The sequence below is a fragment of the Erigeron canadensis genome, chromosome 9 (genome assembly GCF_010389155.1).
Source record: "Erigeron canadensis isolate Cc75 chromosome 9, C_canadensis_v1, whole genome shotgun sequence".
Taxonomy (NCBI): Eukaryota; Viridiplantae; Streptophyta; class Magnoliopsida; order Asterales; family Asteraceae; genus Erigeron; species Erigeron canadensis.
Window position 1 is genome coordinate 32937864 of NC_057769.1, and position 16991 is coordinate 32954854.

General features: G+C 33.9%; 2 protein-coding genes across 2 annotated transcripts; one reads left to right on the forward strand and one right to left on the reverse strand.

Annotated features, from left to right (window-relative positions):
• Positions 1-1839: 1839 nt before the first annotated feature.
• LOC122582164 (kinesin-like protein KIN-5B) lies at positions 1840-8868 on the reverse strand. The gene is made up of 24 exons (XM_043754522.1): positions 8800-8868; positions 8490-8708; positions 7886-8015; positions 7656-7811; positions 7018-7355; positions 6611-6749; positions 6416-6513; positions 6032-6188; positions 5869-5938; positions 5695-5771; positions 5340-5393; positions 4787-4867; positions 4606-4717; positions 4442-4528; positions 4111-4286; positions 3859-4020; positions 3608-3715; positions 3268-3426; positions 3088-3171; positions 2796-3001; positions 2618-2719; positions 2425-2534; positions 2191-2339; positions 1840-2083 (listed from the first exon to the last, which is right to left on the reverse strand). Exons 2-24 carry the CDS (start codon positions 8693-8695, stop codon positions 1865-1867), a joined length of 3180 nt encoding a protein of 1059 aa, XP_043610457.1. The 5' UTR covers positions 8696-8708; positions 8800-8868; the 3' UTR covers positions 1840-1864.
• Positions 8869-10556: 1688 nt separating this feature from the next.
• Positions 10557-15897, forward strand: LOC122582239 (serine/threonine-protein kinase AFC1). Its single transcript, XM_043754606.1, has 12 exons — positions 10557-10822; positions 11736-11907; positions 12291-12317; positions 12437-12590; positions 12672-12720; positions 12836-12950; positions 13191-13282; positions 13654-13810; positions 13891-13955; positions 14716-14813; positions 14891-14996; positions 15601-15897. The coding sequence occupies exons 1-12, from the start codon at positions 10703-10705 to the stop codon at positions 15757-15759; spliced, it is 1314 nt and encodes a 437-aa protein (XP_043610541.1). The 5' UTR covers positions 10557-10702; the 3' UTR covers positions 15760-15897.
• The last annotated feature ends 1094 nt before the right edge of the window (positions 15898-16991 follow it).

Consider the following 16991-nt stretch of genomic DNA (forward strand, 5'->3'; position numbering starts at 1 on the left):
AGAGCCTTTCTATAATTTGGCTTGCTACAGAAGGGAAACTGGAAGGACTTCCCCGATATATATTTGAGTTTAAAAGTGCAGTGAATGAATTGGGATGTTGAAATTCAGCAGCCAGCCTCTTGTTGGATGGGCAGCAATTGTGCTTCCGTACCATCCATGAAGCACCGATGAGATCACTTGGGCTCAACTCTAGAAGAATCATTGGAAGCTATTTCACCTTCACCTGTGCCTGGAGGTTTTGACATCCAGAAGTCCCTAAAAATAGCAGAAACAAGAGGTGCACGTCATAAATTGTACATTGCTCAAATCACAGATCACAACACACCATAACTCTATATTGTTGGATATAATTGTATAAGTCTTGGGGTCAAAAGTTTAGGGACTTATATGGAATTAGTCTAAAGATGTGTTTAGGCTACAATTGTATTACTTGTTAGAGTCCAGGGACCAAACATGTTATTTAGGCACTAAAAGAGTGGGGGGATCGATGTGAAGATACGACAACCATTGTGATGGTTCAGAAGTACAGTTAAAAATTGGAGAATTACCTTGAAGGAATCTTTTCCCTTCAAAAATATACGGTAGGAAATAACCTTTTCAAATGAATGAGTCACTGTTCTGATCATACTTGTTTCAATGCTCACCAATGACTAAATACATGAAAGCTTATAATTTGCGGTCAATTTTTACTTATTTTGTCAACTCTTCGTTGTCACCTTGTGGTCGGATCATTACAAATGAATCTAACTCATAAATCACATTTTAAATACTCGTGTTATGTCGTTTGTTCATTTAAATTTATAAAAACAAACATGCGGAAACCTCGACAATCTTCTTTCAGTTCGCTAAAATTTCTATATGCGGTTGTGCAATGGATTTACCTATTTAGTACTTACAAGGATACACGCGCAAGAGGGAATTTTAATCTTATTGGTAAACCTTCAACGACATGTTAAAATTAATAATTTCCTCTCGCTTTTATGATTTTGTATAACGTGTTGATAACTTTAAAAGCATCTCCAATGGTGTAAATTTCAAAAGCTTTTTTTCTAAAAAAGGTGTAACAAGGTATAGGATATACCAAAATACCTTCTTTTTTTTTTTCGTGATCTACAAATACATACAAGTATTTGGATGGTTTGAATATCCATTATTCCTGAACATAAAGATCATAATCTTGACATGGCCTTCAAATAAGAATCAGTTTTGTGAACTACTTTATGTCTACCTATTTTGTGTCTTTGATCAATGTACAAACGAAACCGTACATGCAACTTTTAATTCATATACATGCCATAATAGTAGATTATATGACACAAAAATGCATATATAACGTGAAAATTGAGATGTGATGAGTAGTTTGCAACGAGGATGGGGCTGTAAGGATACATTATTTTGCGACCAAGTTGCATCAAGAAAAGATATCTTGCAAAGAATGTTGTCCCTCTGAGTTTACACGAAAGCGGATATACACATGATACATTTTTTCTTGATGTTCAAACAGTCTCAATTTGTCTACTAAAAATGCTTATGACTTCTTAAAATCCCATATATGAAACTTTTGGAATAATAAAGTTGCCAGCAGGTCAACCCAACCCATCCGTTTTGAGACATTTATGATCACAAGATTAAGTTAAGTTGGCAAACATAAAATTGATCTTTCAATACAACAACCAAAACTTATATTGCTTAATGAAGTTACAACATTCATGCTCATCGGTAGATGAGAGAGTTTTGGACTTCACCAATCTTAAGTTGCATATAGGGCACAAGATATAAGAGCATGTAACATTACATGAATGTTGAAGCTCTCTTACTTGAGTAACTTCTATATATATCAATATCAATATCGTTAATCCAAAATTTAGTTTACATCTGTGAAAGGACTTCTGTTTGGAGATCCGGAGCTTAATCGTTGATGATTCTTCGCTTTACTTCCATGTTCCACATATATTTGTCTGTTTTCAGAAGCAATTTCTGTTGCTGCTAAAAGACCCTCAAAGGCAGGTGTTCGCATTGCTTCTATGGATGTCAAGCTAGGCACATCTATCTCATGTTTTATTGGACTGGAATCGTGATCAACCTGTTATACAATTGTCATCACACATAATTTTCAAAGTATTTACTTAGTACACGATAGTTAAAAGTTTTAATTAGTAAAAGATATACTTTTCACTGACAGAAGCTTACCCGATAGTCTTTCTTTAAGCACTCGGCTTGGTTTAACATACTTCTCGTTCTGTCACTGTGCTTGTCTTTTAAGGATGTCAGATGATCCGTGCATATCTTCGATATGGAGTCGAATTCCCTTTTCATTTCTTGGTCCAACATCAACGAATCTAGTTGCCATACAAATTGCCAAATTGGTTATGGTTCATAAATTATGTACATAAAGAGATTTATTATGATAGTAGTTAACATTACCATTGACAGATGATTTCAAATCACTAGTTTCCAATTGGAACTTTGCATCCACGGACACATGTGTTGCAGCAATTTCTTCACTTCTGAGATTATTTACGAGTATAGTTTCTCTGTAACAAAAGATTAAGAGATTAAGAGCATGCAAGAAGAAAATATTTCCTGCTTAGTGTGTGTGAATATTTATGTATGGTACCTTATAAACGATTCCGTCTCTTCCATATTGCTCTCATTAAGGCGATTAATAGCAAACTTTGTGTTATTCCAATGTCCTAAAGATTTCTCGACCTTGTTTGTACTGCATGTGGAAAGAAAAAATCAGTGCCTACTATAAATCATGTTGACTGTGTGATAGTTACCATGATAGTTCTTACCATTCCTCGAGGCAATTCTCCACAAGTGCCCGGTTTTCAGTTGAAACAAACATATCTTCGGTAAAATGAGTTTTTGCCTTTTCAAAATATTCTTTCATCTCAACGGTTCCATCTTCCGACACTTGAATAACGTTTGACACGTCTTGCAGCAACATTGTGTTATATTGTGAACTCATGTCATGAATATTTTGTGATGCCTCAGAAACCTAATCATAAAAGTGAAGTCAACAAAGGTCCGTATAGGATTAACTATTGCCCATGATATAGAATAGAAAAAAAAAATCCAGCTCACCCTTGAAGTTTGTTTTGCCGTCAAGTTCCTTAAGATTGCTGAAATGTTTTCTATTGCCAACTGTTCTTCTCTAGCTGCATCTTCCTGAGAAACAGAAAATTAAGATTGTTAGGTCCTTTAGCGTCTTCGCATTATACAGATTTACTATTCCATGGCTTATCAAATTTTTTGCTTCATGACCTTGAATGTCTTCTCAAATGATGTTAGCTGATGAGATCTAGTTATATGATTTTCTTCAAGAGTTGCCATGAGTTTGGTAGCTTGTTGTCTGAGGTTCCTAAAGGATTCAATTGTTGCCATTGAGATTTCGTGTGCTGACACCAAACTTCTATGTAGTCCCTATACAATCAAAAAGATAAGACCAAAAAATAATATCGTCTTTACCGGGGTCAAGTGGTTAAACAAGTAGTTAAAAGAAAGCAGATCAAAACTCACCCACAGTTTATAGAAAATTAACTACCTCAGAATGTAACACGACCTTTCTACAAGAAAATAAAAGTATAGAAATAAGGACTCCAACCTCGTCATGTTGCTGAGCAGAAAAGATCAGCATTTGCTTCTGTTCAGCAATAGAGTTCTGAATATCACTAGTGGCATTCTTTGCCTCCATAACAGCTTTCGCAAAAATCTGCATATAGACCATTAGCAATCAGCTAAGCATTCAAAAACGATTTCATGTTACTCGAAATATTGCTAACATTTGCCATTATTAGAATCCTTAGTTTAATTATACGCCTGGAAGAAAATGAGTTCGTAAAATATATTACATACATTCTCAACTTCAATGATATGCTCTGATATTCGGGATTTTATATGGACCAAGTCGAAAGAATTTTTTAGTTGTAGTGAGTCAACCAGCTCCTTCAATGCCGTCATGCCTGAAGTGTATGTGTCTGTTATGTTCTTGATCCTTGATTCCAAAACTTGCGTTTTCTGGATAATAATTTGAAGGGTATATCAGCGGTGAATTTGTAGAAATTAAAGTTCAAATATAAGTTGATAACCACGAAGCCAATTTCTTACTTCATGTTTACTATCAAGAAACAAAGAGATATGTTCATCCATGCATCTCATTTGCTGTTGCTGTTGTGAAACTGAGCTGAAAACAACTTCCTGCAGGTCTTTTAAGTTGTGATCTAGTTGACAACCAAATGACAAAAGAAGCCCATTGTTTTCTACTTCCAACTTGCTCTTGTGATCTATACACAACATTTATCTTTGTTACTCGTTATTACTTAACAAGATGTTTTTAGCAGGTTTGACCCATTTGACCTTTGACCCAAAATCGCATGTTAAAGGGATCAAAATGGCCACTTCTGCAGGATAAGATAACTTCACAGAAGAAAGCGTATACCAATTTTGGAGAACAATACTGTCATGTCCTCAGATGCATCTTGTAGTTTGTTCCGCAGACCTTTTGCATGATCAACTAGACAATTTTCTGTATACACGAAAAGGTTTTGAAATTTTCAGAATGTATCAACTTGGGGTAGAAAAGAGTATTGATTTATGTTTCACCTGAATCCAGAAGTTTGGAGATGAAATGTTCTTTTTTCTTCAACACTAACACAACTTCCCTATGTTTTTCTTGAATATCTAACAACGCCTTGTTACTGTTTTCCAAATTTGCCTGAAATACAAAGGTTATAAGACACTACAGATTATGTTTATGTCCATGAGTTCACAACTTGTTGCATACCTTGCAATCTTTAAGATCACTTTCCAAATTCAACCTCTTTTCTTGTTCACTTTCGTAGAGCTCACGATATCTATTTACTTCCTGCATTCAAAAACGATATTCATTGATCAGTAATGCATTTAGTATCACACAAAAGTATAGAAGTTATTGAATTTGATTGTTGTCTTAGGCCTATCTTGTGTGATACAACAAGCTGTAAGTGGCAAGTTTTACCCATTTAGTTAAAATAGGTTGATTCAGGTATATTATATCTCTAATGGAGTACCGGATATAAATTACCGGGGCTAGGGTTCCCCCCATTACCCTTAATGTCACGGGCCAAATGGGGTAAACTGGTCAAATCATCTTGTATTTTGAATCCATAAAATTTACAACAACATTGTATTCAAAAACTAAATTATAACTAAAATACTTTATATTTAGTCATATGTACAGAAAAAATCCCAGATCAACCTGACCCAGCCCATTAGGGCATACCAAATATCGTCTGACCCACTACTGTTGCGACCCTGTGACATGTGAGCAATAAGACAGAAGAAAGAACTACTGGTACCTTATCACTGATGTTTAGATCAATCTCCAGTTGCTCTATCTTTTCATTCTTCAACTGTAAAGGAGATAAAATCATTAACTTGCCTCGTCTAGATAAAAGATACTTTTGACCATGAACTTTGGTAATGAAATGTAAGGCAGGTTTAAGAAGGAAATTCCTTAAGGGATAGATGCAATGTTTAAGCATATGGGAAATTGAGTAATCAAGGCTTTTTGCTTCTATAAGCAAAACTGTGAGTGCGTCCAATGTGTCTCAAATGCTTCTATTTTATCATTTATCATAATGTGGAAAGTTATTCAACAAATTTACAACGAGCAAAAAGGTAACGTGTTTTAAGGCTTCCATAGGCACATACCTTCTTTTCAGCTTCATCCTGTGCAAATCTTTCATGTGGAATATAGACACCATTCTTTTCCCTAGCTGCTCGAAGATCTGCTTAGATTGAATACAAAAAATATTCATATGTAGCCTTACCAGAATTCTTAATCACGAATATTATCATTATACCAGTATGAATCAATTGTCAAACCTTGTTTCATTTTCTCAATTTCCAAATACATATCTTTGAGCAGCATAGCTTTGGACATCTTCTGATTTGCCTGCAATAATATATATTGATTGAAATTCAGGTAAGGTTATATATACATAATAATGTAAACAAAATTGAGACAATAGATGTTATCCAAACTGACCTCTGGCTTGTTCTTGATGTTTTTAGCACGGTGTGCATAATCTAGAGTGCTCAATGTTTCTTCTAGACAATGAGCAGATGGAGAAACCGTTGCAATGATGCAAGTTTTGGTCTTTCCACCAAGTGAATCCCTTAGCAGCCTTGTCAGCTTACTATCCCTGCGCGTTGCAACATACAGAAAAGTTAGCAAAAGCAGGACAAGTATGTGTGGTGGTAACTTCGATCTATTTACATATGAACAGATCGACCTGCTAATCCATTATTTAACCCGTGTTACCCACCCATCTGGCTACCTAGACGAATGTGCTTCATGAAGGAGTAGTTTCTTTATGCCAGGTATTAGTTTAGTGCTAAAAAAGTTATCAGAAATATCATCAACACAAACCTATAAGGCACATGACCAGAATGTTCAACCAGTGCATTAATGACGCGGCCCAATGTGAGCAAGCTCTTGTTTATTTCCCCAGCTTCCCGTGCTCTACCCTACAATAGAGAAAAATTCTATTTTCATCAATATCAATAAAAGAATGTAGAATGTAAGCCTTTTCTAGTGATAATACGATTCATCAGTTTTCCTTACATCTCGGGCACCTGAGCGAGAAATATTTTCTGATCCTGCTAAATCAACAAGATTAAGCTTTCCATATTTAATGAGCTCCTCACTACCAATAGTTGCTTGTTTGATATGTACAGTTATTGTAAAGACTGAATGAGAACGACTGCAAGAAAAAATAACTGTACTTAGCAACAAATAGTATATCTCTAACAACGGAAATGAAAATTCTGGCCTTCTGGGTGGCAACTTTAGACCCACTTACAGATAAATGTTGTCAATTTGATAATTTTGTATTTAGATAAGTTATATACTACTGTTATAGTAATATAGTTTGTCGGTGGCCTGACATTTTCTGAACCATTATCCAACCACCCGTCTGACTCACTCATATTGCCACCTTTACTGAAAATCAAGTACACGAACAAGTCTACCTGCTTCGCTTGTTTAATAAGGTGTCTGCTGTTCGTCTTTTGGCTGCACCTCGTTCCAAGAGATTATATATATCATTGGCACTGTATACAGCTTCTTCTTCCAAACCTCTTACAAGTACACAGCCTTTCCCATCTTCCATCAACGAAATGGGCTTCTTTTGCCTCTCCTCAAAAGATCTGGAGTAGTCTTCTGTGGTAAGAAGATCTACTATTTCTTCATTGTAAAGTTCCAAGAAAGTAACCTTCATACTATAATCAGCATTCTGAGCCTCTAATGTATCAAAAATTTGCCGAACTGCTCTTGGAATTACTCCAGCCTCAGCAGGCAACTCTCCACCCTTAAATTAAAGTAACTCAATCAACAAGACAATAAAATCAAGTAAATTGTTACTATGCCATTAGAAGTATACAACAAGTGGTGACCGACTATCTACGTGTGAGTAAATCAGTAGACAAGGGCCAATAAAATAAAGTGTACTCTTACTATGACATACGGTATCCGACTATCTGCATAAAGCCAGGCTATCTATATGTGAATACTTAAGTTAATATGTGATTACTATTTATATGAGATTACTTTAAGTAAATAGTCTCTATGTCACAAGGTATATGCAAAATAGTCTTAAATTCGTAACTACCTTATTTCTCATTCCTCCCTCCATGGTATATGTTTTTCCCGTCCCAGTCTGTCCATATGCAAAGACCGTGCAGTTGAAGCCCTCGAGAACTTCATTTACAATAGGAAAAATCGCTTGGTCATATATTGATCTTTGCTGTGCTTTAGGCCCAAAAACCTGCAAAGTGATCGCATAAGTTAGCTGTTCAAATCACAAAAATCATTATAGTAGCAAAAGGGTAACCGATATACCTTGTCAAAGGTAAACATTTTGTCCACTTGCTTGTTAGCAACATTCTGCAATATCGATACTTCTCTTTTGTGCTCATTACAAGTTATTACCTTTGGTACATTGCACTTTTGTTCTTCATCACTTAACGGCCTATACATACAATTAAAGTCATGTTATTATCGATATAACATTAGCTCTCGATATTCAAACATCCACAATACATAGCTACGCTTACAACTATACTGATTTAGCACTACCTTAACTCGTTTATCCCATAAATGACACACAAAAAACAATAAAATTGATGGAATGAGAACCAAATTTCTCATACAAAGTTAAAAATTGCGACATGTGAGATACTTTTTATTCTGTATCGTGCAAATTTGGCACATCCAAATAAATGCATACGAGTATACACAAGTATCTACCTTTTAAAACAATCCATATTTGTAATCAACAGTCACACTATAAACCGACTAAATTTCAGCAAATAAGTCTGTAATAAATAAATAAATAAATACATCAAGAAAATGTAACAAATTTACATAAATTATGACAGATCCTCAAAATAGTATATAGAATAAAACAAAAGATATTTGTATATATAAGTAAAAAATGAAATACCTGCATCGAAGCAAAACTTGGATATTAACTTCACCGCGATCTTTATCGTTTTTATTGGAAGAACCCCAATCGATACTTCTCGAATCAACAGGACGTCTACGTTCTGGTCTCGGAGTATAAAACGGCAACGGGGCAGCCCCCATTCCGACACCTACTTTTCCGCTATGATCCGGAGTCATTGAACTTGTACTTCTTTTATAATCCATATATATATAAACCCTAAAAACACAAACACACACAAAAAAAACTATATCAAAAACAATCAATCAAGATTAATAATAAATAAAGAAAAAAGGAACAAACTGTTTACCTAGTACTGGACAAAAAATATAGATTCAAATTGTGTGTGTGTGTTAGGTTGAAAATGGGTATGTTTTGAGTTTTTGGATGTAACGGCTACAAAAGACGGTGAGGGGGTGTATTTATTTGACAAATGGAGGCCAATTTTTTCTTGTAAAAATATTCAAAATTAAGGCGCCTTGCCACTATGAACGGGTCGGATTACTATTTACTTTTTTTTCTCAAACATAATAAAGTTTTTGAAGACCCTTTTTTTGTTATTATTATTTTCTAGCTACAAAACTCAGTTTTACATTTTCTAACTATAAAAAAGTCTTTTGGCTAAGGGTTTTGTTAGTGACAGCCCTTAGGGTTGTCAGTAAAAACTAATTGGGTGCATTAAAATTTGTATTTTGCTGTTAGAAAAATCAATGGGCGATTTTTAATATATAATGTACAAGTTTTTTAAGCATGTAATGTGAGGGTTTTGTTAGTTTCGTTCTTTGGCAACATGTTTTTATTCAAGCAAAATAACACAAAATAATTTTGCTTATCATAAATGTCGACGTTAGATTTTCTCTAATGGTGATATTCAAATAGTTGTATATCGTTCATTCGTTCTAGTCAAAAACCTAAGTTATAAAAATAAAATACCGGGTCGAAAATTATTACAAACACAAAAACTTACATTGATTTTGTAAGATGTACAAATAACTTTGAATACATGTATAACACCACAAGGTTACTGTTAATAAAACTACTGGACATAAAATTAAAGCTAAGAACCAATGAGGTATATTAAGGATTTCAATTAGGTATTTCTTCAAACATTTGATATTTAAATTTCAGATTTAAACAATATTGATTTCTTTAGACGTATATTAATTGAAGAGAATTTATAGAACCGTGACATTTCTTGCTAAACACAATTTAGCATTTGTGGATCAAATGAGAGCCATATTAAAATAGCAATGGAGTTTTTTGGGTTTAATCAAGATGTTAAAAGAAATAACTCCTCGCCCCTGGTGTTGCAAGAATTAAGGATCAAACCCATAATTCTGTCTCAAAAGACAAATGTGTTAACTAATTGTTTCAAGCCTTGTTTACTTGTTTGATCAAAATGTTTTTAATACGTACCTTATTATTAAAGGGCATATGTGATGTGTTACAAATGATAACATCCATTTATATTATCTTGAATACAGCATTTAAATAAGCTGATACTCTAACTTGCTCGTGTTATTAAAATCAAAAAATCATTGATTGCAAGTAAAGTTTAGTGATACTTAATTGTACAGTTGGTTATTATAATCACATTATATATTGAGAGATGTGAATAACATTTTAATGTTACACACGATGAATTAAGACCTTTTTGATTTAGATATTGTTGATGTGTGGATAACATCAAGAAATGCAAAAATATATTCCTCAATCCATTCTATACTTTGCAAAAATATAACATCAAGAAATGGTTTAAACTTTCAACAACTTAACTACCCTTGTAAAATACGTTACATGACCACATTTGCAATGGATTGCCAATTCCATTTCCAAACACTTGAACCAGGCCCAATAGTTACACACAATAAGCCCATTCACCTTAAAAAAAAATATCTTCATCAAAATGAAAAAAGCAAAAAGAAAAAGAAATCTCGAAACACACGTCACGTGCAACTAAAGAGACGCATCACGTGCCAACAACTAACTAACCATGGTCAACATTTTAACTGAACCCTAATTACTTTCCCTCCTGATCATCATCTCTTTCCATTTTCCCCCTTTTCTCAATTTAGGGTTCTTCATTTACAAAAATTTCACAATACAAAATTCACATACAATCAATAAATATCTATTTATATCTATATATTATTTATTATATATGACTATATCTATATGTATCGAAATATCAATTTGATAATTCGCGTAACGTGATGGAGACACAGAGAATTATGGAATTTCCACATAAAATTATGGATAAAAGGCCGAGAAAACGACCTCGTTTAGCTTGGGATATGCCGCCTTCTGATCCTCTTATTAATCAACCTCCTAAGGTTTTTTTTTCAATTTTTTATTTTAGTGAATTTTGTATTTTTTTTTTATCAATTTATTAAATGTTTATTATTGTGAATTTTAATATCTGGATTAAGTTTATGTTAATTTTTGTAACTCTAGCTATTTTTGTTTTTTAAGTTTTTGAGTAATTTTGTTTTTTTTAAATTTATTTGTAAAATGATGAGACTTTTAGATCTGTATATAAGATATTAGATTAAATGAAATGAAGTTTAATTGAAATGAATTAAATATAACAAAAATGAAATAAATGTGTTGAATCTAATTGTGTTTTTATAATTTTGTTATTAGGTATGATATATGTCATACGATTTTGCAAATTATCATGAAATTTTTTATAATATATATATATATATATATATATATATATATATATATATATATATATATATATGTATATTAAAATTAGGATTCATTATGAGTTATGACCTCAGGATCAATATCTAGCTTTCCTTAGAATATATATAGATCTGCACATAATTTAACAGATTCAAATGTTACAAGTATTATGTTTAGATTTAATGCTATGTTTATTTAGTTAAATTTATCGACTTCCATCGATTTTTTTGTAAAATTCTACATATTAAAAATTATGCATAAAATCAGGATTAAAATGATTAAATTGATCGGTTTATGGATCTGCAATTCTGCATGGAATTGAACTACTGAGTTTAAGTGTTTCAACCGGATTAGCTTAATTTTTATCTTTAGCTGCTTTTGTCAAATAATATATCTATTAAAATAAAAGATTATTGCTGATTTTATTTTAAATAATCTGATTTAGGAGAAGTATATTTTTTTTTTCATACAATGGTTATTGGTTAGATCTATATTATATGTAATGTTATGAAGTCTGTTAATGCTAATGTGTTAAATGCTTGTTTGTAAATTCAGGTACTTCCGACATTATACTGCAGGCAGGAGTTTATGAATGGGGCGGTTCCCGTTTTTTCTTATTCTTCAATATATTATAAAGGGATACCGCACAATGGTTCCCCTCCGTGGAGACCGGATGACAAAGAAGGCCATTACATGTTTGCGATAGGAGAGAATATAACTCCTCGATGTAAGTGGACTGCAGTTGCTTAATAATTCTAGCTTTGTGATTGAGATGTCTTTTTTTTTTAACAGCGGAAGAGTTGTCCATTAGATGGCCGTTGTGTTTTTTTTTTTAATGTGTTACAATCTATGTGGTTATCACAAGCGTCTCTGCATGAAATTTGAAAAACCTTTTAGGACTTCAAAAAAGTTGGTTCCTACTTGAACCTGACTAAAGCAGCTGAATTTAAATTAGAGAAACTTTTTGAAACTTAAATTGGTTAGCTTTCAGGTTGCTGCTTATAAACTTTTTATGTAATTGTAATTTTTGTAGGATTTCAGTTTTTTTTCTATGATTAATTATTTCTATACATCATGTGTTAATGATGCTTTGTGTTTTTTTAATTGCAGATAGGATCTTGAGTAAAATGGGTGAAGGTTAGCTATAGTCTAGTATTCTGCATCTCCAATAAAATATTCTACAATTATCTTTCAAACATGATTTTTGTTAGTCTTGTAATGATTAACGTTTAATGTTCACTTTGAAATAAACATAGGTACTTTTGGGCAAGTTTTGGAGTGTTTAGACAATGAAAAGAAAGAACCTGTAGCAATTAAAATAGTTCGTTCAATAAGCAAGTATCGTGAAGCTGCTATGATTGAGATTGATGTGTTACAGAAGCTTGCACGGCATGATATTGGTGGCTCACGGTATGTACCTCTTTCTTTTCTTTTAGATTGTTGGTTGTAGAAATTAAAGTGATGGTGGTGTAAGCGGTTTTATTTTTGCAGTTGTGTGCAAATACGGAATTGGTTTGACTATCGTAATCATATTTGTATTGTAAGTATTCAATGGTGTTTGAAATTTGTCTAATTTGCAATGGAAATGGCGTTATGTCATGCTTGGATTTCCTGTGAGTTAAAAACTTGCGGATCGGTTTAAATGGTCTTAACAGGTTTTTGAGAAGCTTGGTCCAAGCTTATACGATTTTCTTCGCAAAAACAACTACCGTTCATTTCCCATTGATCTTGTTCGGGAGTTTGGAAGACAACTTTTGGAATCTGTGGCATGTGTGTGCAAAAACTTGTACCATTACTGTTTTTTGTTTTATGTATATGACTATATTCTTTCTATATTTTTACATGCGAGTTGCGTCTATTTTACATCCTTATGCTATTTAGATACTCATATCACCTTTAATAGTGAATTTTTGTCGTGTTATGTTTCTTGTTGTTGGTTCCATCTATCAGTGGCATGATCAACCTTTTCTCTTCTGGTTGTCTAATTTGCACTGCATCTTTTCCTTGTAGTTATGCATGATCTACGCCTTATACATACCGATCTAAAACCAGAAAACATTCTTCTGGTTTCATCAGAGTATATCAAGGTGCCGGATTATAAGGTATGGTATGATAAATATACGAGTTATTCGAAATTTTGGAACTGTGTCTGAGATATGAGTGTTTGCTCATTGGTAGAGCATGGTCATTGCCTTGCTAATAAAATTTTAAAATTTTCTCATTAAGGTCCTCTACATGGACCGCTTATGCATGCATGTTGATGATGATAGACAACCTATGGATGCATGCTTTTTTTGTTTTCTTCTTAAAAGCTGCATGCATCTTTTATGTAGTTCAGTAGGTCCTACTTGGAAATAATGATTTTATTTCCTTCACCTGAATATTAGCAGTTTAGCAATTATTATGCTAAGGTTATTTTGTTGTTTGCTTATGTATAAAACTTCTGATGGCTGCTATTTTGTCTGTAATCAAGTTTCTCTCTCGGTCTGGAAAGGAAGGTTCTTACTTCAAGAATTTGCCTAAAACGAGTGCTATTAAGCTCATTGATTTTGGGAGTACAACATTCGAACACCAAGATCACAGCTATGTTGTTTCAACCCGTCATTATCGGGCCCCAGAGGTTATATTGGGTAAGTGCAGTCTACTTTACCCTATGCGCTTTCATTAGTGATGTTGTTTCTCATTTGAGTTATATGATTTTTGTACATAGGTCTTGGATGGAACTATGCATGTGATTTGTGGAGTGTGGGTTGCATACTTGTTGAACTTTGCTCTGTAAGTTAAAATTGTATTTCTTGTATTATGTAATTATTTAACTTTTCTGGTAGAGGTGTCAAAATGAACCCATTTACTTATGTTTGTATTATATGTAATGGGTCAAATGGACAAAACCAAACAGTAGAGAATGGAAACGAGTGTAATGGCAGCCACAAGGGTGGTAGTGTAGTGGTAAAATCTTGGTTTCTAAGGGTGAAAATACGTAGAGGTACCAAGTTCGAATTCTAGAAGCAAAAAGATGGCCACGAAGGTTCACCCATGACGGCTCTGCCCTACCTGCAAAGCGGGTGGTCTCTTAGAATTAGTCGACCCACAAAGCGGGTCAGATACCTGGGTAAAAAAGATGAGTATAATGGTTCAGAAGTGACCCAAAATGTATTTAATCTTCTAACTTGCTTTATCCAAATATTCAGGTTATTGTTAAACGCACTAATTATTTACAAAAAAACAATGTTGCATGGACATCATGTTTTCGAGTCAACCTAAACCTTTTTGACATTACCAATTGTAAATATAACCCATTTTGGTCTGAATCTTTTTACACCCATTGTTCAACCCTCCAACCAGATTGCCAGAGTGGCTGCTGAACATGCCATTAACTTTTCCATACTGTTTCTGATGTTATGGTAGCAATTTTTTTTTTTTTTGACCAATATTTAAGTGGAAACCTTGCCATTGCTTTCTCTTATTGTGGAGGTATGTTTTAAATATAAACCTTTCTAATGGCTTTGTCTTTTATATGTTCATTTGCAAATAGGGTGAGGCTTTATTCCAGACTCACGAGAATATGGAACATCTTGCCATGATGGAGAGAGTTCTAGGGCCTCTTCCTCCACATATGATTATGAGAGCCGAGTAAGATATTCTGTTTATCTTGTCTTTAGTTCCATGGATGCAGACAAACACTCTTACACAAATCTGAACCTTTGCAGTCGTCGGTCTGAAAAATATTTTAGAAGAGATGCAAGATTAGACTGGCCTGAGGGTGCAACCTCAAGAGAAAGTATGAGGGCAGTGTGGAAACTTCCACGCCTGCAGGTATTTAAGTGTACAGATTTTTTTTGAAAGTCTTGGGTCTCTTTTTTTATGGTCTTTGAAGTACTAATTACGTATATGTGGTGTTAAAAGTGTAGGCTAGTCCAAGTAAAGGTTAAAGGTGCTACATGTGAAGGACTATATGTGACATATAAGAGCTAGAAACAGTTAGAATTAAAATTATATAAACGTGTTAGGAGTTAGGTTAGCGACTATATGCATGCCAATGTGTAGTTTTCGTTATATGTCAATACGCCTGTTCCTGATTTCCTGTTACAATACTACTCATGACAACCAAAGAGAAAGAATCCAATGTTAAACTTCAACTTTTGAAGAGAAGTAAAGCTCGCGGGGAGAAAAATAGTCTATCTATCATAAAAACCTGGATATTCAGGAACATGAATCTTAAAATTGTGGGGAGAAAATAGCCTGCTCATAATATATTTCATCAGAACCTGCGAGGAAAATTGCTCATAATATCTTTGATTCTAGAATATGCTTATTTCAAACTGTAACTGTCAATGTTGCGAAAGGGTTATATATCTGTTAGAAGTAATGTATCTTCGGCACAGTTTTTACTTTTTAAAACTGCTTTTTTCAATTGCAGAACTTGGTAATGCAGCATGTGGATCACTCTGCTGGGGTGTTGATCGACCTCTTGCAGGGGCTACTGCGATTTGACCCGTCAGAGCGACTCAAAGCTAGGGAAGCTTTACGACATCCTTTCTTCACACGAGATATTAGACGATATGGGTACCCTTTGTAATTTGAAAATTCGACTCACCCTTTTAATTGGGGTAAACGAGTCTCTTCTTTGCTATGAAAAAAAAGTTAATAGAAAATACGTGTCATTTTCCACTATAATTGATGCTTTTTGATGATGGTTTTACTGTTACACCACAAATGATCTGTTTTTATCCTTGTGTTTGCTTGTTGGAATGTTTGATGTATATTTGTTTCTATTCATGGCTCAGTTTAAAGCCTCTATTTTACGCTTTGCGCTACCTATTTTAACTTTTTTAAAATCTGCTTAAACTACTTTCAGAGTATAGAGTACGTGACATGAGCAATTAAAGCCAAAACTGTATGCATGATTCTGATAACCTGTTAGTTGTTACATATGAGATAACCTAAAGAAAAGTATAATAGATATTCACATGGGAGTTGATTGTCGCATAATGTAAAGGGTAAATAAGCATCACAAGGTACATACAACACATCATTCCATGTTGTAAAATTCCATTTTAGATTAAAGTTACTATTTTATGTATTACCCATAGAGTATTGCAAGGAGATTTGTTACAAAGCTTCAAGATTAATCGAGTCTTGTTTGAAGGCTTGCTACACTTGTACCGATTGTGGTGTGTGTCGAAGATGCCAGACAAGATGGCGTGACTTTATAATGCATGCTACGGCCTAGTCTAGTCTGAAATATCATCAAATTTTGTCTATATCTTTTCGGATGGAATGTCCTAGTGTCTGTCTATTTTTATAATCTTACTTGTGATTAAACCACGAAGAGCTGACCACCAGCTGTTACATTCTAGGAGCAACCTGGGTTCGAATCTTGCCAGAGGCAGAATTGAATTTAAGTGGTTGAATTACCTTGACATTATCCCTGTTGGGGGTTATGTGGGTACCAATTCGGTACATGGGATCAAACGGTTACTATCAATCTACCGTTTTTTTTTTACTTGTGATTACACAATTATACAGAAGAACACAATCCAACTTTTTAAGGCAATGCTTTTGCTTGCTTTGGTGATTTTGTTATCTACAATCTGGCAAGTTACTATTTCTTCCATTCTGTTAATTTGCTATTTGTCTCACTCTACCATTGAACGTTCGACATTCTTCCAACGTACTTGTTTGCTACCCATCTCAATCCTTCCCATTTAGCGTTAGTCGTTGTCTTATTAGAATTGCTATATGAGAACGTGAACGTAGTTTACAACCTTTTGGGACAACTTTCTGGTATTCTATCATGTTCATTGTTGC

Bases quoted from the DNA above. Each gene is read 5' to 3' on its own strand.
- LOC122582164 (XM_043754522.1), bottom strand. From the start codon at position 8,695: ATGGATTATAAAAGAAGTACAAGTTCAATGACTCCGGATCATAGCGGA. The intron at 7,356-7,655 runs GTAGTTACGAAT...CTTTAATTTAAG, and splicing joins AGGGAGGAATGAGAAATAAG to GGTGGAGAGTTGCCTGCTGA. The intron at 4,287-4,441 runs GTATACGCTTTC...TGTTGTGTATAG, and splicing joins AGTATTGTTCTCCAAAATTG to ATCACAAGAGCAAGTTGGAA.
- LOC122582239 (XM_043754606.1), top strand. From the start codon at position 10,703: ATGGAGACACAGAGAATTATGGAATTTCCACATAAAATTATGGATAAA. The intron at 12,318-12,436 runs GTTAGCTATAGT...AAATAAACATAG, and splicing joins CTTGAGTAAAATGGGTGAAG to GTACTTTTGGGCAAGTTTTG. The intron at 12,591-12,671 runs GTATGTACCTCT...TTATTTTTGCAG, and splicing joins CATGATATTGGTGGCTCACG to TTGTGTGCAAATACGGAATT.